The sequence below is a fragment of the Miniopterus schreibersii genome, assembly GCF_964146895.1.
Source record: "Miniopterus schreibersii genome assembly, chromosome: 7".
NCBI lineage: Eukaryota > Metazoa > Chordata > Mammalia > Chiroptera > Miniopteridae > Miniopterus > Miniopterus schreibersii.
The window spans coordinates 80,373,679-80,392,908 of NC_138108.1; the positions used below are offsets into that span (position 1 = coordinate 80,373,679).

Here is a 19,230-nt window from a genome sequence, read left to right on the forward strand (position 1 = left end):
TCATTTGTGAGAGTCCCTGTGGCCGGGCGAAAACTCCTGAGTCTGGAAGGCTGATGGCTGGCACACTGGGCACCATCCTTCTGCTGCGAGGCAGGTGCAATTGGACCTGGGCATGGCATACTGGTCCTGATCGGGGCTCCCTCCCTTTTATCTGCACACTTAGGGACTAACCAGTCCCTGAGGAAAAGGAGAATGGGAATGTGACCAAATGCCAGTGAGTTTCAGAAAAGGCAAAAACCCATTGGAAAACATGGAGTGGCCCTGCAGGAGGCCAGGTGGCAGGAAAGAACCAAGGAGCTCAAAGGGGAAATTTCTTTAAGGAAGGGAAAGGTGTGGATCTGAGTCAGACCCAGGTTCCTAACAGGCTGACTCCCGAACAAGAAAGGGGAGGGGCTCTCTGGGTGAGACTGAGTTGGGATTCCCAGAAGTCAGCGAGGAGACACGAATTTGAGTGTAAGTAGTTAATTTGGGAATTGACACCAGGGAGTGAGGTGAAGGCCATGGAGATGAGACTGGGATAAAAGAGAGTCCATCCAAGGTGCATCCCCTAGCCAGCCATTCCCACCGGTGAGTATAATCCTACAGTGTAGGATGCACTTTAGGGTTATACCAGAGCAGCAGGCAGCTAGGGATTTTGTACAACTCTCTTAGGCAGGGATTAAAGACTGCTGGAGGGCAGGGCAGTGTTTGCAGCACAGAGAGAAAACCCTTGGGCAGGTGAGGGAAGAGAGAGCTATTGGGGTTGGAAGTAGTCCTGTTGGAGATGTCTTCAGGCTCCACTCAGATCCTCTTTAGAGGGCGGCTTTATTCCCCAGCTGTGGGTGCTGACAGAACTCGTCACCCTTCCTCCAGGGGTTTGCTCTGGGACAAACAGAAGCCTTCCTGCTTGGGAAGCTACCACTCTCGATGTCCCTACCTCAGCCAGTCATCTCAAGGCCTGACTAATATTTATGGTGCAACTTGTGGTCCAGAATTTTCTTCTGGAATCTGAAGGAAGGTAGACTTTAGCTGAGACCACATTTCTTGGTAGCTTTCCCCACATCCTTCCCTCACAACCTGTCTCCAGAGATCACAATCCCACAGATATTTTGAACAGAGGTCCCATCCGGACTTAGCCTCTAAGATGGCCTTGTGCTAAAATGAAGTCAGGGATATAGACACCAAGAGCCCTGTGACAGTGCACAGATTTGGCCACACACCCCTGCGTCTCTGTGTCTATAGAAGAGAGCTGAAGGGTTCTGGTGCTCATTGCTCCGATAGTTCTGTTGGGATGGCCTACAACAAGAATCTTCTTGGTGGAGAGTGGGGTTGCTAAGGTTCTCATGGATCAGAAAGAATATCCAGCTGCGCCTGACACAGTGAAGAAGTTACACAAGAAGCAAGGGAGGTGATGAGGAGTGCATGCGGGTGTAAAAAAATGGAGACTTCAGTCCCAACGATGACATCTCAAATTTATGCCCCTTGCATAAAAACACCAAGGCATTTTTATAAACTTAGAAGCTGTAGCCATATTTCAATAGCCATGTGTAGCTGGAAGTGAGCCTGTCAGACAGCACAGCCAGGGAACATTCCCAGCCCTGTAGGACTTTCTATGCCTAACCTCGCTCCAGAACTCCTCTCAGAGTGGGGAAGCATAACTCTGTTTTAACTCCTCAAATCAATCCTGTCTAACTCTACCCATCCGCTGCTCAGGCTCAGGGGATTTTAGTGGGTAATTTATTCCTGATTTAATGGATATATAATTATTGAATTCCATCCACGAGTAAAGCTGTGTAAGAGATTCAGCAGCAAGATAAGACACTCTTCCTATTTTTAGTCATATAGGAAAATAAAAAAGACTCTCCCAAGATCTCTGAAGGGAAAGTGGAGAAGTGAATTGGAAGTCATATAAAACTGCAAGTCTCACACTGTGGTATTGCCACTTAGAGCTTTCCTCTTGTGAGCACAGCTGAGCACCTGCATCTGTCCTGCTTTCCTGGGGCAATGCTGTGGGAAAGCTGGAGCCTGGTCTACATCTGGGATTTACTTTCTACTCTGTGACTTTGTTACAGTCATTTCTCTACTTCTAAAAAAATTATATAGTTAGAGTCTACTTTATCAAGGATCACATAAGATAATATATGACAGCTCATATGGTTTTTGACTATGGGCACAAACTGGTTAAAGAGAAGCGTATTTAATTGTTTTACCCCCAAAAGCTTCACCATGTATTTTTATCCATGAGGAAAACCCTGGTATCTGTTCAAACCTCCATCAAGAAGTTACTCTTTGGACTGGAAGATGTGTAATGAGACCAGACAAAAGGCAGGAGGCACAGCTTGAGGAAGAGAGGAAGCGGCCTGGTTGGTTACCCTCCTCCCCATATCCGGTCAGCAGTAACCCCTCCTCCCTTTGATGGTGATGGCATCCAGGGGGGACACATGACCAAGTGATGGCTCAGTGGACCTGAGGGGACTGCTGCTGATGTGGGAGTGGAGGAACTGGGTGGTCTGGGTCTCGGATCCTGACCCCTGAGTCCTAGGAAAGTGCCATTGCTCTAAGCATGGGTTCTCCCACTGTACTGCATCAGAATTATTTGGGGAGCCTGGACAAACAGGGGTTTCTGGGTTATTTGACTGGACTTTCTGATTCAGGTAGTCTAAGGTAAGCCCAGACAATCTGCGTTTTCTAACACATTCCTGGGTGATGTTCATCTTACAGTTGTTCTGAGGAATCACAATTGGTGGCTTGAAAAGAAGCCTCAAGAGGCCAATGCCAAGAGCTCTTTCTTTCCCAGGACATTGCATTTGGCAGAGATCCTGGGCGGCCATGCTAGCTCCAGAATGAAGATGACACTGAGGATGGCATTGTTGAACCCAATGCACAGCTCTGCAGCTTGTCCTCATTAAAAAGTTTATTTCTAATTCTTTTTTTAAATGTGAAATAAAACATAGGCAAAAAATTCTCACCAACAAATAATTATTACAAGGTGAATGACCTTATAACCACCACACTGTTCAAGGAATAGAAATATGGACACCTCTCAATCTCCAAATAAGATCTTGTCTCTGCAAAATATTAGCGATGTCAATGGTGATTCACTGAGCAAGCATTCTGAAGAGCACCACATAGAAAAAATTGTCAGCTTGGCCTGTCAAAGGAAGTGACTGGCTATCAGGAAAAAATGTAAGGATTGGCTTACAAAGCCTTATCTATAACTTTTGTTGGCCAAATGTGGGTATTTAGAATTTTGAAGCATTATATTTTTAGTGAGCAAAAGTATTCCTATGATCCTAATATCATTTTGCTTTGCAATCACTCTGTCTGAACAGAAAAGGTCATCACATTGGACTTAACCGCATTTGAGACAGGATCTCAAGGCCCATGTCCAATCACAGATTCTATTCTGCATCTCTCTCACACATATCTCATGTACATCTCCCAATGCTCTATAGCTGTCTTAGTAAGAGAGAGGCCCAGGGCATTTTTAAATATCTAGGTCAAGAACAATTTTGCCCATAAGCATATTAGGCCACAATGTGACTTTAGGAGCACTGAAAAGGCATGGAAGGCGCGTCTTTCTTTCTCCTTTGATACCTGAAAGTCCAGCCTTTGCTGTTAAAACACTGGCAATGCTAGAAATGAAAGGGGTGGCTATTGCCTGAGAGGGGTGACTATTACCTGAAAGGGTGGCGATGATGCCAACAGCATTTATACTCAGGTCAACACGAATAAAGATATTTGTTCATATGGAGTAGACAGAATTAAATTCAGATCCGAATCCTACCGATAATTAGCTGTGTATCTTTAGGGCAGTGACTTAACCTCCCTGAATCTTTTTTCTCATCTTTAAAAATGTGAATAACACCAACTATTTTAGTATTAACATAATGATAAAAATCGGGCTTAATTTCTAGTTTCTAGCACCGATCCTTCTTCATAATAACTTATCCATCTTTGCTTTCCTTCTGTAGCAGTTATAAAAATGAAGCCACTTTAAAATGGAGCCAGAGCTGCCATCCCAGAGGAACTGCCTTGCACGTATTAGGTCTCAAACCTTTGGAATGTTGAAATGGCAAAATACCTTTAAACTGCACGTAAAGTAACATTGTGCCCCAAAGAGCTGTTTGCAAAGATAATAAGTGTAATGCTGACAATCAAAGCCTAGGAGGTTCACACTAGAACCAGACAGTCCCACAAAAGATTGTGGAGCCAAAGGAAGGTGAGACATTTCTTTATTCGGTTGCAGCCAACCGAATGTACAGGATAGACAAATCCACACTCTTCTTCCTGATGGCGGCCAGCTGGGCATACATGGGAGGCAAACCACACCCTGGGGACAAAACCACACCTCTGAAAGTCCCAGGGCAGTTTTATAGGGGCCACAACAATAGTGGCTCTCAGCCAAGGATGGGTCAGACATTAGTTAACTAGCATGACGTCTTTTACGACTGTGCTATATCATGTTTATATAACTGGGGCCTTCGCCAAGAGAAGGTGGCAAGAAAGCCTAAGTGTTTTCATTTTCCCCACAATAAGAAAGCAATTATGACTAGTGGACTAAAAATTAAAAACATTTAGAATTGGCATCACAATTTTCACTTTTCTGCACCAACAGAAAGGCTTCCCTTCTACTGATGCAGTGGTTCCCCCTTTCCCAGAAAAACCTTTGCCTTAGTCTCCTAAGGGAACTCTCTTTGGGTTTCTGCCTGAGTCAGTGCTTCACTGATAGCTATTTTTCATCTCAAATCAATGCTTGTTGCCTCTCAATTTGAAAGACCTTTTATATTTAGGTTAACACTTCCATCCCCCAAGATTCCAGAGTAAAAGAGATATATGGGTAAGAACGAAGGGGCAGAAGATTCAGGGATGCTCTAGAACTGTGCATTTCAAATTTGAGTTTGCAAATGCAGGAGCTGCTGAAACTCAGGTTCTGATCCAGCAGATTTGGATGAAGGTCAAGTTCTACATACCTAACAAGCTCCCAGGTGACACCCATGTTCCCACTCAGGGTCCATGCTTCCGGGAGTCAGGGAGAGTGTGCATGAAAAGGTGCTGAAAAACAGGAAAGGGCCTTTCAAGGGGAGAGGAGGGAATCCAGTGACAGCTTTCTGTGCACCTCCCTGCCTTTTAAACAGATTAGATTCTATCCATATCATGTCTGGCTCAATCAATCCAGATGGGAGACTTGCTCTATTTTTTGCAAGTGGGTGTTGGAGTGCTGCCTGTGATATTGGATCCTCAGGACTGTCACCCAGGTATCTGGAACAAGTCCCTAGACAACTGGTATCATGCTAATTGTGAGAACCCTGATTCCCGCCCTGTCCCAATCTACACTCTTCACACAGGGACTGAATATGCCAGACTGGGGAGCAAGGACAGACCTTCCTGTGTCCTTGGCTACATGTGACCTCCCTGCCAAGGGAGGAAAAGGTGTGGACGCTGTACTCGAGGGAGGTGGGAGCCTTAAGCCTCCTCACTAGCCCATGAGCCCAGAAAGCTCAAAATGCCTTGACATAAAAAATCAAATTCTCCATGGCAACCGAATTCTCACCTTACACAAGCAGGCACCTCCAAAATATATTGAGTGTAGAAGAATAATCAGCATTTCAAGGAACAAAAGGTAAATATAACTGTTTGCAAAACTATATTTGAGGGAGATGGGGGGAAAAGTACAAACCTCTCCTCTCCCGGGGCCAGAGATGACTCTTCCTATTTGCTTTTAATCATATAAAGTAACTTAAAACCTTCCCCTCACTTTGAGCAGGTCTAACCCACAGCCCCGCGGCTTCCTGCTGACAGAAAGTGCTTCTTGCAGCCCAGCTGACTTTAATGCCCAGATCAAAAGCTTTCTTGCCACAAAACAAATCACATTTGACAAAGTCAGATCCCTGCTAAGCCACAGCTATATAGATGGACTTGGCAAGCTAAGTGAATGGCGATCTGACATCCAGTTTCATTTATTTTGTAGTTTTTTCCCAAAGGTAATTAGTTTTCTTTGTTGCTTTTCATTTCTTTGTGAGTGGTTGAGATGGGGGCTGAGAGGTGTGTGGAGGTGGGAGAACAGAAATTCCACTTGGCAAATCCCTTCCTTAGATGAGACGGCCATGCAGAGGCTGTTACGGGGGCTTCCCATCCAACACCCTCTGTGGGTGGGTTGCCCAGACCTGTGCCCACAGCAGTGCCTAAGCTCAGAGGCTGCTGGCATGAGTGCTTTCTCTCTCAGAAAGATGAGTTTGTCCCCGACAGAGCTTATTAGACTTGCTCCACTCAGGCTCTGAGGGTGCCCATCAGCACACCCTTCCTATATTCTTTTCGACTTCTGATTGATCCCTGCTTTTGACAGGACATACTCAACAGCTGTGCACACTTCTTCCTGGGAAGAGGTCAGAGGGTGTGTGTGCTTGAGCTGTGAGCACACACTGACAGTGAAGCCGTCCTTAATCACCCGCGTTCACAGTGTGTCAAAGGCCTGTAGGTACTCCTTGCTTTTTGAAAGTTTGCATTATACCACTTTGATTTTACAAAAGAGCTACATGAGTACTTGACAATGGAAATAAATTCCAAGAGGAATTTTGCTTTACACCATTAATGGTAATTGCTTCTTTGCTTTACACCATTGTGGCTTGTGAAAGGTTTCATAGGACCACTCTGCTTTCAGATGGTGAGGGAAACCTGCTTATGATTCCCAGGGGATTCAGAGACTTTAACTCTAAGTGGTGTCAGAGGACCTGCAGGGAAGTTCATCTTTGTGAAATAGCTCAGCAGTGATGAGCTGAGCACACTCAGCTCAATCAAGGGGACTTGGTGTTATGGAAGCCAAGGGTTTTACAATTCATCCTGGGTGGGATACCTGGATGTTCCTTGACAAGTGTGCAGAGGCTGGGTGACAGAGAGAAGGCATTCATAAACTAGGTGAATGTATGAATGGATTATTAAGAGAAAACTATCTAAAACTTGGAAATGAAAAGAGGGTACTGTGTGAACTTTCAATGTTATCCTGGGCAATTTGTAACAAGTTCACTCAATGATTATTAAGTCTCTACAAGAACGTATTTGTCATTTGGTTGTGCTTCTCACTGGTCAATACTGTGAAGTTACATGTTAACTTACGTTTGTGCAATAGAAAAGATATAATCCCCAGATTTCATTATCTTGTAAGACATTAACTAGCTTTATGTCTACCTAGAATTATTATTCTAATATTTGTCATTTTCCTCTCTGTGCAATGGCATTTTTTACCTATGACACAGATAGCAATGACATCTGCATGGGGGTAGTTGTGAGGATGGAGATGATATATCTTAAGGTCCTAGAACAGTGTGGGCTTATCATAGTGCTAAGTAATATCAACCAATAGTCATTGTGCCAATGCAATACCAACAGAGATCTCCAACCTGGGGTGTTGTGAGGAAGGAAACTTTATTCAGTGCACACAGCTCAATTGTGATAAGCATGGCTGCACAGCACAATTGTGAGACAGCTCAAGAGTGTTACAGCTCAATTTTACTCAGCACGGCTATGGAAGGCTACAGGCGAGCAGGGCTGGGAGGTGGCCCCCAGGCATTCTTCAGTGACACCCCTCTTCCTTTAGAGAGCTCTGCTCTTTGATGTTTCAACTCCAGCTGGGAAACAGTCTTCACTGTAAAGGGAAAGTGAACTTCTGGAACTAGAGGGAGCTGACTTGCAGAGGGAGAAGCCCCAGCCCCAATCCCCTATTGGTTTCTCCTCATGCAAATAAGGACTCCAAATTCTTCTACTTTGGTCCCAAAAGCACTGTCGTGATTCATCAGAGTGGGGCCACTCTGATTGGTCAATGAAGATGCTAATGGGGATATAGCTGTACAACTTCAATTGTATGGGGAAAGCCTCACTTTTATTGGTTGAAACAGGATTCCAGGAGCTCTTTTGGAAGGGCGGACTCAGGCAGCAGGGACGCTGTGCAGGCGGGCGGTTCAGGGCAGGTTTCTCCCTGAAGCACAGCTTGTGTGAGCGGCCCCTGGTTATCAGTGGCTCTTAGGCCCTGTTTGCAAATTGGAGCCCAGTTGGACATCAGGAGCCTTTCTTTTTTGTGTTTTTTTGTTTTGTTAATTTATCGTTATTGTTGACAGTATTACACATGTCCTCTTTTTTTCCCCATTGACCCCTTCTACCTTGTACCTGCCCTCTCACCCCTTCCCTCTAGGCCTTCCCCCCACTGTTGTCTGTGTCCATGAGTTATGGATATACTCATATAAGTTCTTTGGTTGATCTCTTCCCAATCACTGACCCACCCCCACCTTCCCTCTGAGATTCATTAGTCTGTTCTGCACTTCTATGTCTCTGGATCTATTTTGTTCATTGGTTTATTTTGTTCATTATATTCCACATATAAGTGAGATCATGTGATAATTGTCTTTCTCTGACTGGCTTATTCCACTTAGCATAATACTCTCTAGTTCCCTCCATAAATATATTTTTTCTTGGGGTCAGCAGTGCATTATTTGGTTGTATGCTGCTAGGCAAAAGCTGATAACAGAAGTATAAGCAGCTGGGCACACCATCCAACCATTCAGGGAAAAGCTAAACCTGGCCGTGACAGCACAGAGTAGGGTTTCTTTAGCACCTACTGTGAATTTTGTTTAAAAAACTATATGGAGAATTCAAATCAAAAGCATGATGTTCTTTTAAATCTCCCCATATGTCTGAGAGTATCCTAGATTTCAAACTATGTGTAATAGTTTGCACTTTGAGGTATGTTTCATGTCTTTTGTCTTTAAAATAAAGAGGAAGTTTTCAAGGAAGTCATGTAGAACAGGAATATTCATTAGATGGGACTACTATTACCTCTCAGCCATTTCAGAGGAGACAGAACATGTCTGTTTTTAGGAGAAAAAATGAATAAAAAGTTTTCATTTTTTCCTAAATTTCTGATTTTTATATTTAGAAAACCCCTAGAATCAATCTGTTCTTAATAACATTTACATAATTATTTTATTATAATATATACTATATATGCATATATTCTATATATGTATTATGTGTGCATAAGTATATATATTATTATATGCATTCATATATACATATATACATATATTTATGCATATACACATTCTATTACATATGGATGTATATGAATTTTCAACCCTGTATATATGCACCTTTTTCTATATAGAATTCTGACTCTGTATATATCTAACCACATATATATATATATATATATATTTAACTTACTCTATATAACCTACTGTATGTATATATACACATGCACATCATTTATATTTATGTATATAACAAAATACTAAGGTCAATATTACTACTACTAAGTTAGTTATTAATTGCATAGTAATTTACATTATACATGTAAATGATTTTTTCACCTTATTTTTTAATTTCAGTTTACATCAGTATTATTCTGTATTAGTTTCAGCTGTACAGCATAGTGGTCAGGCAATCACATACTTTGCAAAGTGTTCCCCTGATATTTGAAGTACCCCCCGGGCACCATACATTGTTATTACAATTTCATCGACTATATTTCTTATGCTTTACCTTACATTCCTGTGGTCATTTTGTAACTACTAATCTGTACTTCCTAATCCCTTCACCTCTTTCACCCAGCCCCCCAAGCTCCCTCCCCTCTGGCAAACTTCAATCTACTCTAACAGACTGTATCTATGAGTCTGTTTCTGTTATGCTGGTTTGTTTGTTTGTTTATCTTTAGATTCCACATATAAGTGAAATCATATGGTATTGGTCTTTTTCCCCTGACTTATTTCACTTAGCATAATACCCTCTAGCTTCATTCATGCTGTTGTAAATGGTAAGATTCCATTCTTTTTTATGGCTAAGTAATATTTCATTTTATACATGCACAACTACTTTTTTAACCACTTGTCTATTGATGGCACTTGAGTTTCTTCCAGATCTTGGCTATTGTAAATAACACTGCAATAAACATAAGGGTACATATGTCCTTCCAAATTAGTACATATTTCTCCGAATATATACCCAGAGGTGAAATTTCTGGGCCATAGGCCTTTTAATTTTTAATTTTGGAGGACCTTCCATTATATCTGATTGTGGCTTTAATTTACATTTCCCTGATGATTAGTAATATTTTCATACATTTTTGGGCCAGCTGTATGTACTCTTTGGGTAAGTGTCTATTCAGGTTCTCTGTCCTCTGCCCATTTTTTAATTTTATTTTTTCTTTTTGGTATTGAGTTGCATGAGTTCTTGATAAAGTTTGGATATTAACCCCTTATCGAATATATTATTGGCCAATATTTTCTTCCATTTAGTAGGTTGTCTTTTTGTTTTATTGATGTTTCCTTTTGCTGTGTAAAACTTTTTAATTTGATGTAATCCCATTTGTTTATTTTTTCCTTTTGTTTCCCTTGCCAGACAATATATATTAGAAAAAAATACTGTTAAGAGAGAAATATGAGAGATTTTACTGCCTATGTTTTCTTTTAAGAGTTTTAGGATTTTGAGTCTTACATTTAAGTCTTTAATCCATTCTGAGTTTATTCTTGTATATGTTGTAAGAAGGTGTTCTAGCTTTATTTATTTGCACATACTGTCCAATTTTCTCAACACCATTTATTGAATAGATTATCTTTACCCATTGTATGTTCTTCCCTCCTTTGTCATATACAGGGCTGGGCAAAAGTAGGTTTACAGTTGTAATACAAATAAATAATACAATAATTAATAAATAATAATACAAGAATAAACTGTGTTTTGCATACTAACAACTGTAAAACTACGTTTGCCACCCCAGTATTAATTGACCATATAGACATGGGTTTATATCTGGGCTCTCTATTCTATTCCACTGATTTCTGTGACTGATTTTGGGCTAGAAACTTGCTGTTTTGATTATTTTAGCCTTGTAGTATACTGTTTTACAGTTAGGGTGGTTCCTCCAACTTTGTTCTTCTTTCTCAAGACTGCTGTGGCTATTCTGTGCCTTTTGTGGTTCCACATAAATTTTTGGATTATTTGTTTTAGTTCTGCAAAAAACACCATTGGTGCATAGGATTTGCTCCTGTTTTTTTCAACTATGGGTCCTGTTCTAGCACAGTGTCTGACACATAACAAGTGCTCAATAAATATTTATAGAAGGATTTGTTATTCATAAATGCATTCGATCTAGTGGTTTGCAAGACTTGTTGCATTTTTAAATCATCTGGAAAGCTTGTATTTATTTACTTTACCTGTATCTGTGTTTGGGTCCCATTCCAGACAATTAATTCAGAATAGCTGGGAGATGGGCTCAGGCACTGCCACTGGTGAAGCTGTCTGAGTGACTCAAACGCACGAGGCTTGGATGAGAAATTGTTATCTGATATCTCCTAGGGTCTGTGCTTATTTCTTACTGAGAGCCATGCCTGGGCTTGGTGAATGGAGGGGAGGCTGTCATTCCTGGGAGCTATGCTAAGACATGAGCTGTAGGCCAATGCATCCAAACTCTATGACTGTGTCTCCTGCAGGGCCTTCCTAGTTTAGACTCTGGTTGGGAGAAGAAAGAGAAGCTCTGCATACACTGTGACGACCTTGGGCTCAGGCCCCCAGACTCTCCTGTCATCAGGACAATTGTAATAAACTGGATCAGAGACACTTGTGCCTGTTAATATTTGTTTATTATGGGAGGAGCTGGGCTATGATCAGGCTCGCAGATTCCCCAGAACCTGCTGAGGAACTACAAGGCGGTGATAATGTTCTAACACTACACATTTGGGTGGGATGAGACAAATTCTGGCTCTAGATGCCCTGTTGGAGATGGCATCAAAATCTACCAACATGAGCCCTGGCCGGGGTGCTCAGTTGGTTAAAGTACACCAAGGTTATGGGTTCAATCCCTGGTCAGTGTACATACAAGAATCAACCAATGAATGCATAAATAAGTGGAATGACATATCTCTCTCTCTTTCTCTCATTTTCTCTCTCCCTCTCTCTCTCAAATCAATCAATAAATAAAACGTTTTTAAAAAATCTGCCAACCAGTGGTTTTTCCTGAAATGACAAGTGGAATTCCCTGTTCCAGAGAAATTCTTGACCCTGCAGAGATGGAACTTTTTCTAAACGCAAGTCTGGTCTCATTCTATACATAATGCTGCAAGGCAGGACCCATTGGTCCACTTTACAGATTGAGACCTGAGGTGGGGAGCAGGAAGGAACATGCAGCCAGCACTGGAACCCTGGCCGATAGTTTCCAGGCCTCTTCATTTTTTATTTTACTTATTTTTACATGAGTTAGTGAATTAGTTTGCTGATGTGGTTGTAAGGAGCAAAACCTCTTATGTAGATAATTAAGATTTGAATCCAAGCATTTCCCTCTCTTAACTCTGATTTTAGGCAAGTTATGAAATTTCTCTGAGATCAAGAACTCTGCCTGAAGGTAAAAGGTAATAATGTTTACTTATTGTATCTTTGTGAAGACTGTGTGCCTTAACACAGATAAAACACCTTATAAGGGTTTTGTACAGAGTATTCAGCAAAAGACAGTGTTAGGAAAAGATCATTATTAATACTTTTCTGCTGGGTCTATAATTGGCCAGTCTTTTTTCTTTAAAATAATATTCTTAAATTCCTGCCTCAACAAAGCCATAAACTTGCTAACTTCTAAATTATTGATCCCATTAAATAAAAAACCTATGAAACATGGTATGAAACAAACAACAAATATAAAAATTAAAAAATGCAAATCAATATCACAATTGATAAAGATTCTAAGTTATCAATTAAAATGTTAGCATTTTAAATCATTCTGCACTCTACAAAAGCAATGTCAATAATGGAATAACCAATTAGAAATTATACCAGAATGCAAAGATAGTTCAACATTGGAAAACTTACTAATGTGATCAGCCTCATTTATCATGTCAAAATATAGCTAAGAGTAATTAGTATAACTTCTAATAGATCAGTGCACCTACTGAAATTGCATACAAAATTATTTCTCAACACAGCAATGAGTTTATTACATTCCTTAGATATACAAATGTGAAATATTAAAAAATTAAAAATTTAAAAAATCAACTATATAATTATATATATATGTAAAAGTAAAAGCCAATATCAAAATCTGATTTAAAATATGTGTATTTTACATTTAACATCATATTTTTAAAAGAAATTTCACATAAGAGACTAGTTAAGGGGTGTCTGCTCTTATTTTTGTCACACATTGTAGGTACACACTCAACATTTAACTGTGGGTATCTCTAGCTGGTAGGATTTTATATATATATATATGTGTGTGTGTGTGTGTGTGTGTGTGTGTGTGTGTACACATATATATGTGTGTGTGTGTGTATATATATATTCTTACTTTTACTCAATAGCATTTAACATTTTTTAAAAAACAACATTATTTTTATTGTAAAAATTAAACTAATCATAAGAAAGTCTTGGTTGATTTCATTCATATTTATTATAAGCATGCTATAGTAATAATAATATATTTTGGTAGCTATTTGTGTAACACACATGGAAACATTAAAAATAAAGCAAGGTTTTTTAATACTTTCTCAAAGGCCTCTCATGATAATCAAGGAGGAATATGTGGGTTGGGGGAACAAGAATCAGCATAACTGGAATATCCATTTTGTGCTGGGAGACGTGCTTCATCCCACTGTGGCCCCTCTCCCGCTGAGCACTGCTCTTGTCCAGGATCTCTGCATGGAGGTGTGCTTTCCTCCATGTACCCAGGGCATGCTTGCTGAGCACTGTGCTTTAGAAATTCAGTCACCCTACTCACCAACTCTCCGGTTGAGCTGAGCTGGGCTGTGCGTTCCAGTGAGGTCTGAGGAACTGGAAAATGCCATTGGAGAAAGCAGGGAAGCTAGTGGGTCATCACAGTTGTCTGAAACAACAGGAGAGAAAGAGCAACTGCTATTAGCGAGATGGCATTGCTCATCACTTACTAACACCTGCTCTGAACAAGGCCAACACTCCTTGTTTCCATGTGCTATTTCACCTTCTCCTCACAACAACCTTGAGGAACATTCATGCATTTCCTTAACAGGCGGGGAAACTGAAGTTCAGAGATGTTATTTTGTCCAAGATCACAAGGCTAGAAAATAGCGTGGCCAGAATGCTCACCCAGATTTGCCTCACTGAAAAGCCAAACTCTCCACCCATTCCTTGAATCACTGCTTGAGCAAAGCCTCAAGTTGCAGCTATTGAGCTTATTCCATAAGAAGGAAGAATATTAAAGGGAGAAACATTGTTGAGCTATTCTCGATATTCAGGCCCTAAAGCTCCTTGTAATAATTGTATCTAGAGGGACAGAATAATTAAGAATATCTCACTCCCAGTTGTGTGAAAGTCTTTGAAAATTGAGTTTCTAGTTTTAATAATTTATTTCTGTTGCACAAAGTAATAGAGAATGGTCCTGGTCCTATACAATCTTTAATGTGATATCCATTTCAGTAAGCACCCTTCCAGCCTCCTCTAATTTTGGTAAGTATGCTTTCTACAGTATCTTTGATGCAGCCACAATGGGAAGGTGTGTTCTTGACAACACAGCTGTGTTCTGCCAGATTGACTCTTATGCCCTGACCACCCACTCATGTAGAGAATCCTGCTCTACATAGCATACTGGTCATCTAAAGTTAAGTAGTTTTTTATCCACTTGTGCATATCTTCCAACAAGTGGCTTGCTCTTTGTGGAGCCTTAGCAAAATATCTGGTACACATAGGCTTTTCATAAAGTCTTACTGAAAGAATGATATGGTGAGTGAAGGAAGAAAGGCACTCACATAACAGTGCAAACACTCCTCTCCTATTTTATTTTTTCATTTTGTTTACAATAGATCTTTCAGGACATTGCAAACTTCCTTCCTGAAATCTAGACATACTTTAGTCAAAACAAATTCGAAATGTGTTATTCAGTTTAAAGGTAAATTTCATGGCATTAAAGGCTCTCATAAAGAATTGATTTGACATTTTTAAATAAAAGGCACATAGCATTATGAGGCTGATTGTCCAGAAAATTCTGAGGGAGTGGTATTTCATCTAATTGCAGGAAAATTAGTGAGAAACATAAGGATTAATTTGTCTGTTTGTTAAATGTGTTTAAAAAATCAACTGGCAAAGAATATTTGGAGTTTTTCCCCAACACAAATATTTGAAAAATATTTTGAGGTCTTTGACAAACACAAGACAGAGCCAGATCCTCACCAAGGAGAGAGGGGGGAACCACAACAAGGGCCTCAGCAGACAGGGCCGTTCCTGAACAGAGAGGGAAGCCGGGCACTTCTCTCTGGGCCTAAAGGCAGCTGAGGGAAGGCACCCCCCCACCCCCCCACCCCAAGGCACTTGTTTGGAGAAGCAAATCTTTTACACTATTTATACATTGGGAAACAACTTAAACATAATGCAAATCTTGTATTTGCGTACACCTGTTTTGCCATCAGAAAACAGTACGTGAATGCAGAGAATTGGAACTGAGCCCCAGGAAAGTTCCATGCACACGCGCACACCAGCACACATGACAGACACCATGAAGTGTCCCATTCCCATGTGTAGCCACAGTTACCCTCTGACTTCAACTAGCACCGCTCCCACCACCTGCCCATAACTGACAACCCTTCACAACACTCCCACAAGCAAACTCAAGACCTTTTGAAGGTAAAACATCATATTTATTATAGCATTTCTATGTTTCTTTAAGCATATAACATGTATAAAACTGCTCTAGCTTTTTCATTACGTTCTTAGCATCTCTTATGTGTCACTGTTAACATTTTTTAGTATTATGATCCTTACCCTATTTTCCCCTAAGTAGAACTAGAAGTGATCCAATCATTTCAATGTAATTCAGTCCAACAAGCACTTATAAGAGCTTACTTTATGTTTGACCTTGGTTAGGGATTGAGAATAGATTTGAGTAAAATGAAGTGTCATAACTCAAGAAGTTCCTAGACTATTGAGAAATATAGAGATGTAAAGAAGTAAATAAACTGATGAGAAAGTTTAGGAGAGTTTCAACAAAGTCACATCCAAGCCCAAGCCGGTGAAACAGGCACCTCACTATCCAGACACCCAGCTCTCTCTGCCTCCTCTAGCCCTGTGCAGCCCCCTCATTCTCAAGGCGCTGCCACGGGGGCAGTTTCCAACACCAGCTGCCACTGCCCACTGCCCATTTCTTCCTCTGAAACACCCTTACCCAGATCTAAGTTTGTGGCATCAATATTTCCCCTTCGGAAGCCAGTAAACCCTTTGAAACAACCTGTGCTAAGGGAAGGATCCAGAGCAGGTCCCTCAGGACACCTTTCCTCATGGGCCCCGTGCATCGGAGCAGTGGCTGTCGGAGACCAGGTCCGATAATTCACTCTCTTATCCCTAAAATTGATAAGAGTGGGAAAATTTCAGATCAGGAGAAAGATCTCCTGGTTCCAGCCAACAGGCAGTTCCCTCTGTCAACTCCACGTCACTTACACACACTTGATGTCACCTAAACTGAGAATAGGCCAGCCCTCTAATTAAATTACCCATAGTCATTGGGAATTAATAAAGTGTCCATATCACCATTCTAAATCCAAAAGTGCCCATTATTTTTAGACATCTTATTCTTAAAGCAGAAAAGAGATGGGCTAGCTTAAATGAGAACGATGATTTGTTTGTTGTTTTCACTTTGTTCTTAATTCATGATGGGACAGTGTGGGTAGTGGAAAGCCTCAGGAGGGCCCGAAGTAGAAGATTCCCCTTCTAGGCTGATTATTCCGTTGTCTTGGTGACTCCAGGTAACACTCAAATGCACCAAGCATTATCTCCATTCTTGCAGGGAGTCGTCTCTCCCGCACGCGGCCATAGAATCATTTTACAGTGGAAAGAGAACAGATAGGACCCCTCCGCCCCCCTTTAAGAAAAAAGCACAGAATGAGAACAGGAGGCAGCGTATGACCGTCTGTAATATCTGCTGCAATCGAAAGCTACCACTTCCCCCTCCGTGATTGGCAGCCCTGGGGAGCCTGGGCCAACATCACACCAAACACATGGCTGGGAAGTAGGGAATCAAAGCCCCATCTGCTCCACCTGCAGGCTTTAAATAATCAATTCCAGGTTGTCATCACATTTTAGTCTCCACTCCCACCTCAGCCTCTGACAGTGTGTCTGCACAAAGCTAAGTTCATCAGTCAGTTCCTCTAAAAGTGTGCCTGGATGTTTATCTGTATTTATGTGAGGGGAGGGAAAGGGTGAGGAAATTTGGGTAGGGAGAGAGATGATTGAAGTTCAGGAAAAAAATACCTAGGGACTAAAACTTCGGTTTCCAATTCAACGCATAACCTGAGACAGACCATAACGATTTTCCCAAGGATCATTTTCCAAAAATGAACCACACTTCACAAATACATAATGCATTAGCATAGGAGAATATTTTCAAACTATGCTTTTAAAAAGCCCATTCATGGACCTTTTTTCTAAAAGATTTGTTGCAAAAGCAGATGAAGTTACAAGGCTATTTAAAGAATGCTAACCCAATTCACAACTTTCCTGCCATCTTTGCTGGTTTCCTTGATAACAAAGGCCACCTCCTGCCCCACCTGCCCCCAGGCCGATAAAGATCCAGGCCTTTGGGTGTGATGGAAGCACCTCATCTACTCCCATTCTGTAGCTTTTGGACAAGCCCAGTCCTATTTGAAAATGACTTAGCCTTAGGTTCATAGACTAAGAGGATACCAGCAGATGGTACTAGACTTAATGTGATGAGCACAGAGTAATGGATACAAATGTCAAATTACAATGTTGTATACCTGAAACTAATATGTCAGCTATCCATTAATGAATAATAATTTAAAAAAATTACGAGAAGGAACCTCTGAAATTGTGGAATTCAAGCCCTTCACATTGCGAATGAGAATCTCAGAGTTTAGAGAGATGGAAGGACTGCCCAGGATTATCCAGTTGATTAGTGGACTAGCATGGACCAAAATTCTGGTTTCCTCCCTCCAGGTGGTGACCACTGGGTCAGAGCTGCCTGCCGCCTGTGCATAAGCTTGGTAGCCATTAGTTAGGCCTTCTTCACAAGGTTTGTTTTAACGGTTTGACTATTTTTTTCTGCAAAAGAAAGATAGAGTCTTCTTTTGGGGATAACAAAACAGTGTATAGTTTTCAAAAGAATTTGAAATTCTTCTCTATTTTTCTTGCTTTGCTGATCTCTTCTTTTAACTCTCTCTTACCCACCAAAAACCCAACTGACCAAACAAACAAATACAAATAACTAAAGGAAGGAAGAAAGGAAAAAAAGTAGCCCAGCTGGGCATGGCTCAGTGGTTGAGCATCGACTTAGGATCCAGGAGATCGGGGTTCGATTCCTGGTCAGGGCACATGCCCAGGTTGCGGGCTGCATCAATGACTCTCTCATCATTGATGTTTCTATCTTCCTCTCTCCCCCTCCTTTCCTCTCTCTGAAATCAATAAAGATATGTTTTTAAAAAAAAAAAAGTAAAAAGAGAAAAAGAAAAGTAACTTATTGTTTTCTTCCTAATATTTATATGGATATTCAAATCAAGCATGATATTTGATATTTTCAATCTAAATAACTAGGAATAATTTGTTCTCCTCTAATGTACAGTTAAATACTAAGGCCTTCTATCACATTAATTAAAAATTAAAGCACAAAAAAAATTCTGAGTAAATAAGATATTTACACAGCTTCTTAAAAATTATCATTGACTCTTTAAAATGATTATACTTAAAGTAACATTTTTGTTGCCAACATCTATTTTTTTAATTATTATTAAAATACTAGTAGATCTACACATGGTCCTGAAGTTAAATTGCAAGCATGGTCTTCATTGCCACAATAGATTATCTGTATATGGGGATTTAGAGCCTAAAAGACTGACTTGTATTTATAGGAGAAATAAAGTTACTCTTAGCATTGCAAGTGTAATGGTCCACTTTTCACAAAGGACATAAAACACGCATTTTGTGTAGTGCCTGCAATGGTGTTAGAAGTGACAACTCATACTTTTAGCTTCACTTATTTTTTTTCCTCGTGTTACTTATAATTTCACTTAGCAAACTACAAAAACAAATGCTTTAATATGACTCTTGAATATGACCCTGTCCCCGTTTTCCACCATGAAATCCTAAAAGATAAATTACATTCTCTTGAGCAGAGTAAGAAATACGGCTCTCTCAATGAGACATGAAAAGAAGGTTATATCTTCTCAATCCCGAGGTCATCTCCAAATTCAGGCGGCACACTAGGCTTTTATTAAGTGGAATTAAAGTCACAGATGCAACCTCTGA

General features: G+C 40.6%; 1 protein-coding gene across 3 annotated transcripts in view; it reads right to left on the reverse strand.

The window, feature by feature from the left end:
- The window catches only part of CNTNAP5 (contactin associated protein family member 5), a gene marked incomplete at its 5' end in the record, with an annotated part of 726,412 nt that overhangs the window by 551,783 nt on the left and 155,399 nt on the right, over positions 1-19,230 (reverse strand). For all 3 annotated transcript variants that reach the window (XM_081142435.1, XM_081142434.1, XM_081142436.1), the window contains one exon: positions 13,727-13,831. In XM_081142435.1, the coding sequence (XP_080998561.1) occupies positions 13,727-13,831 (105 nt within the window). The remainder of the gene's footprint in view (positions 1-13,726; positions 13,832-19,230) is intronic.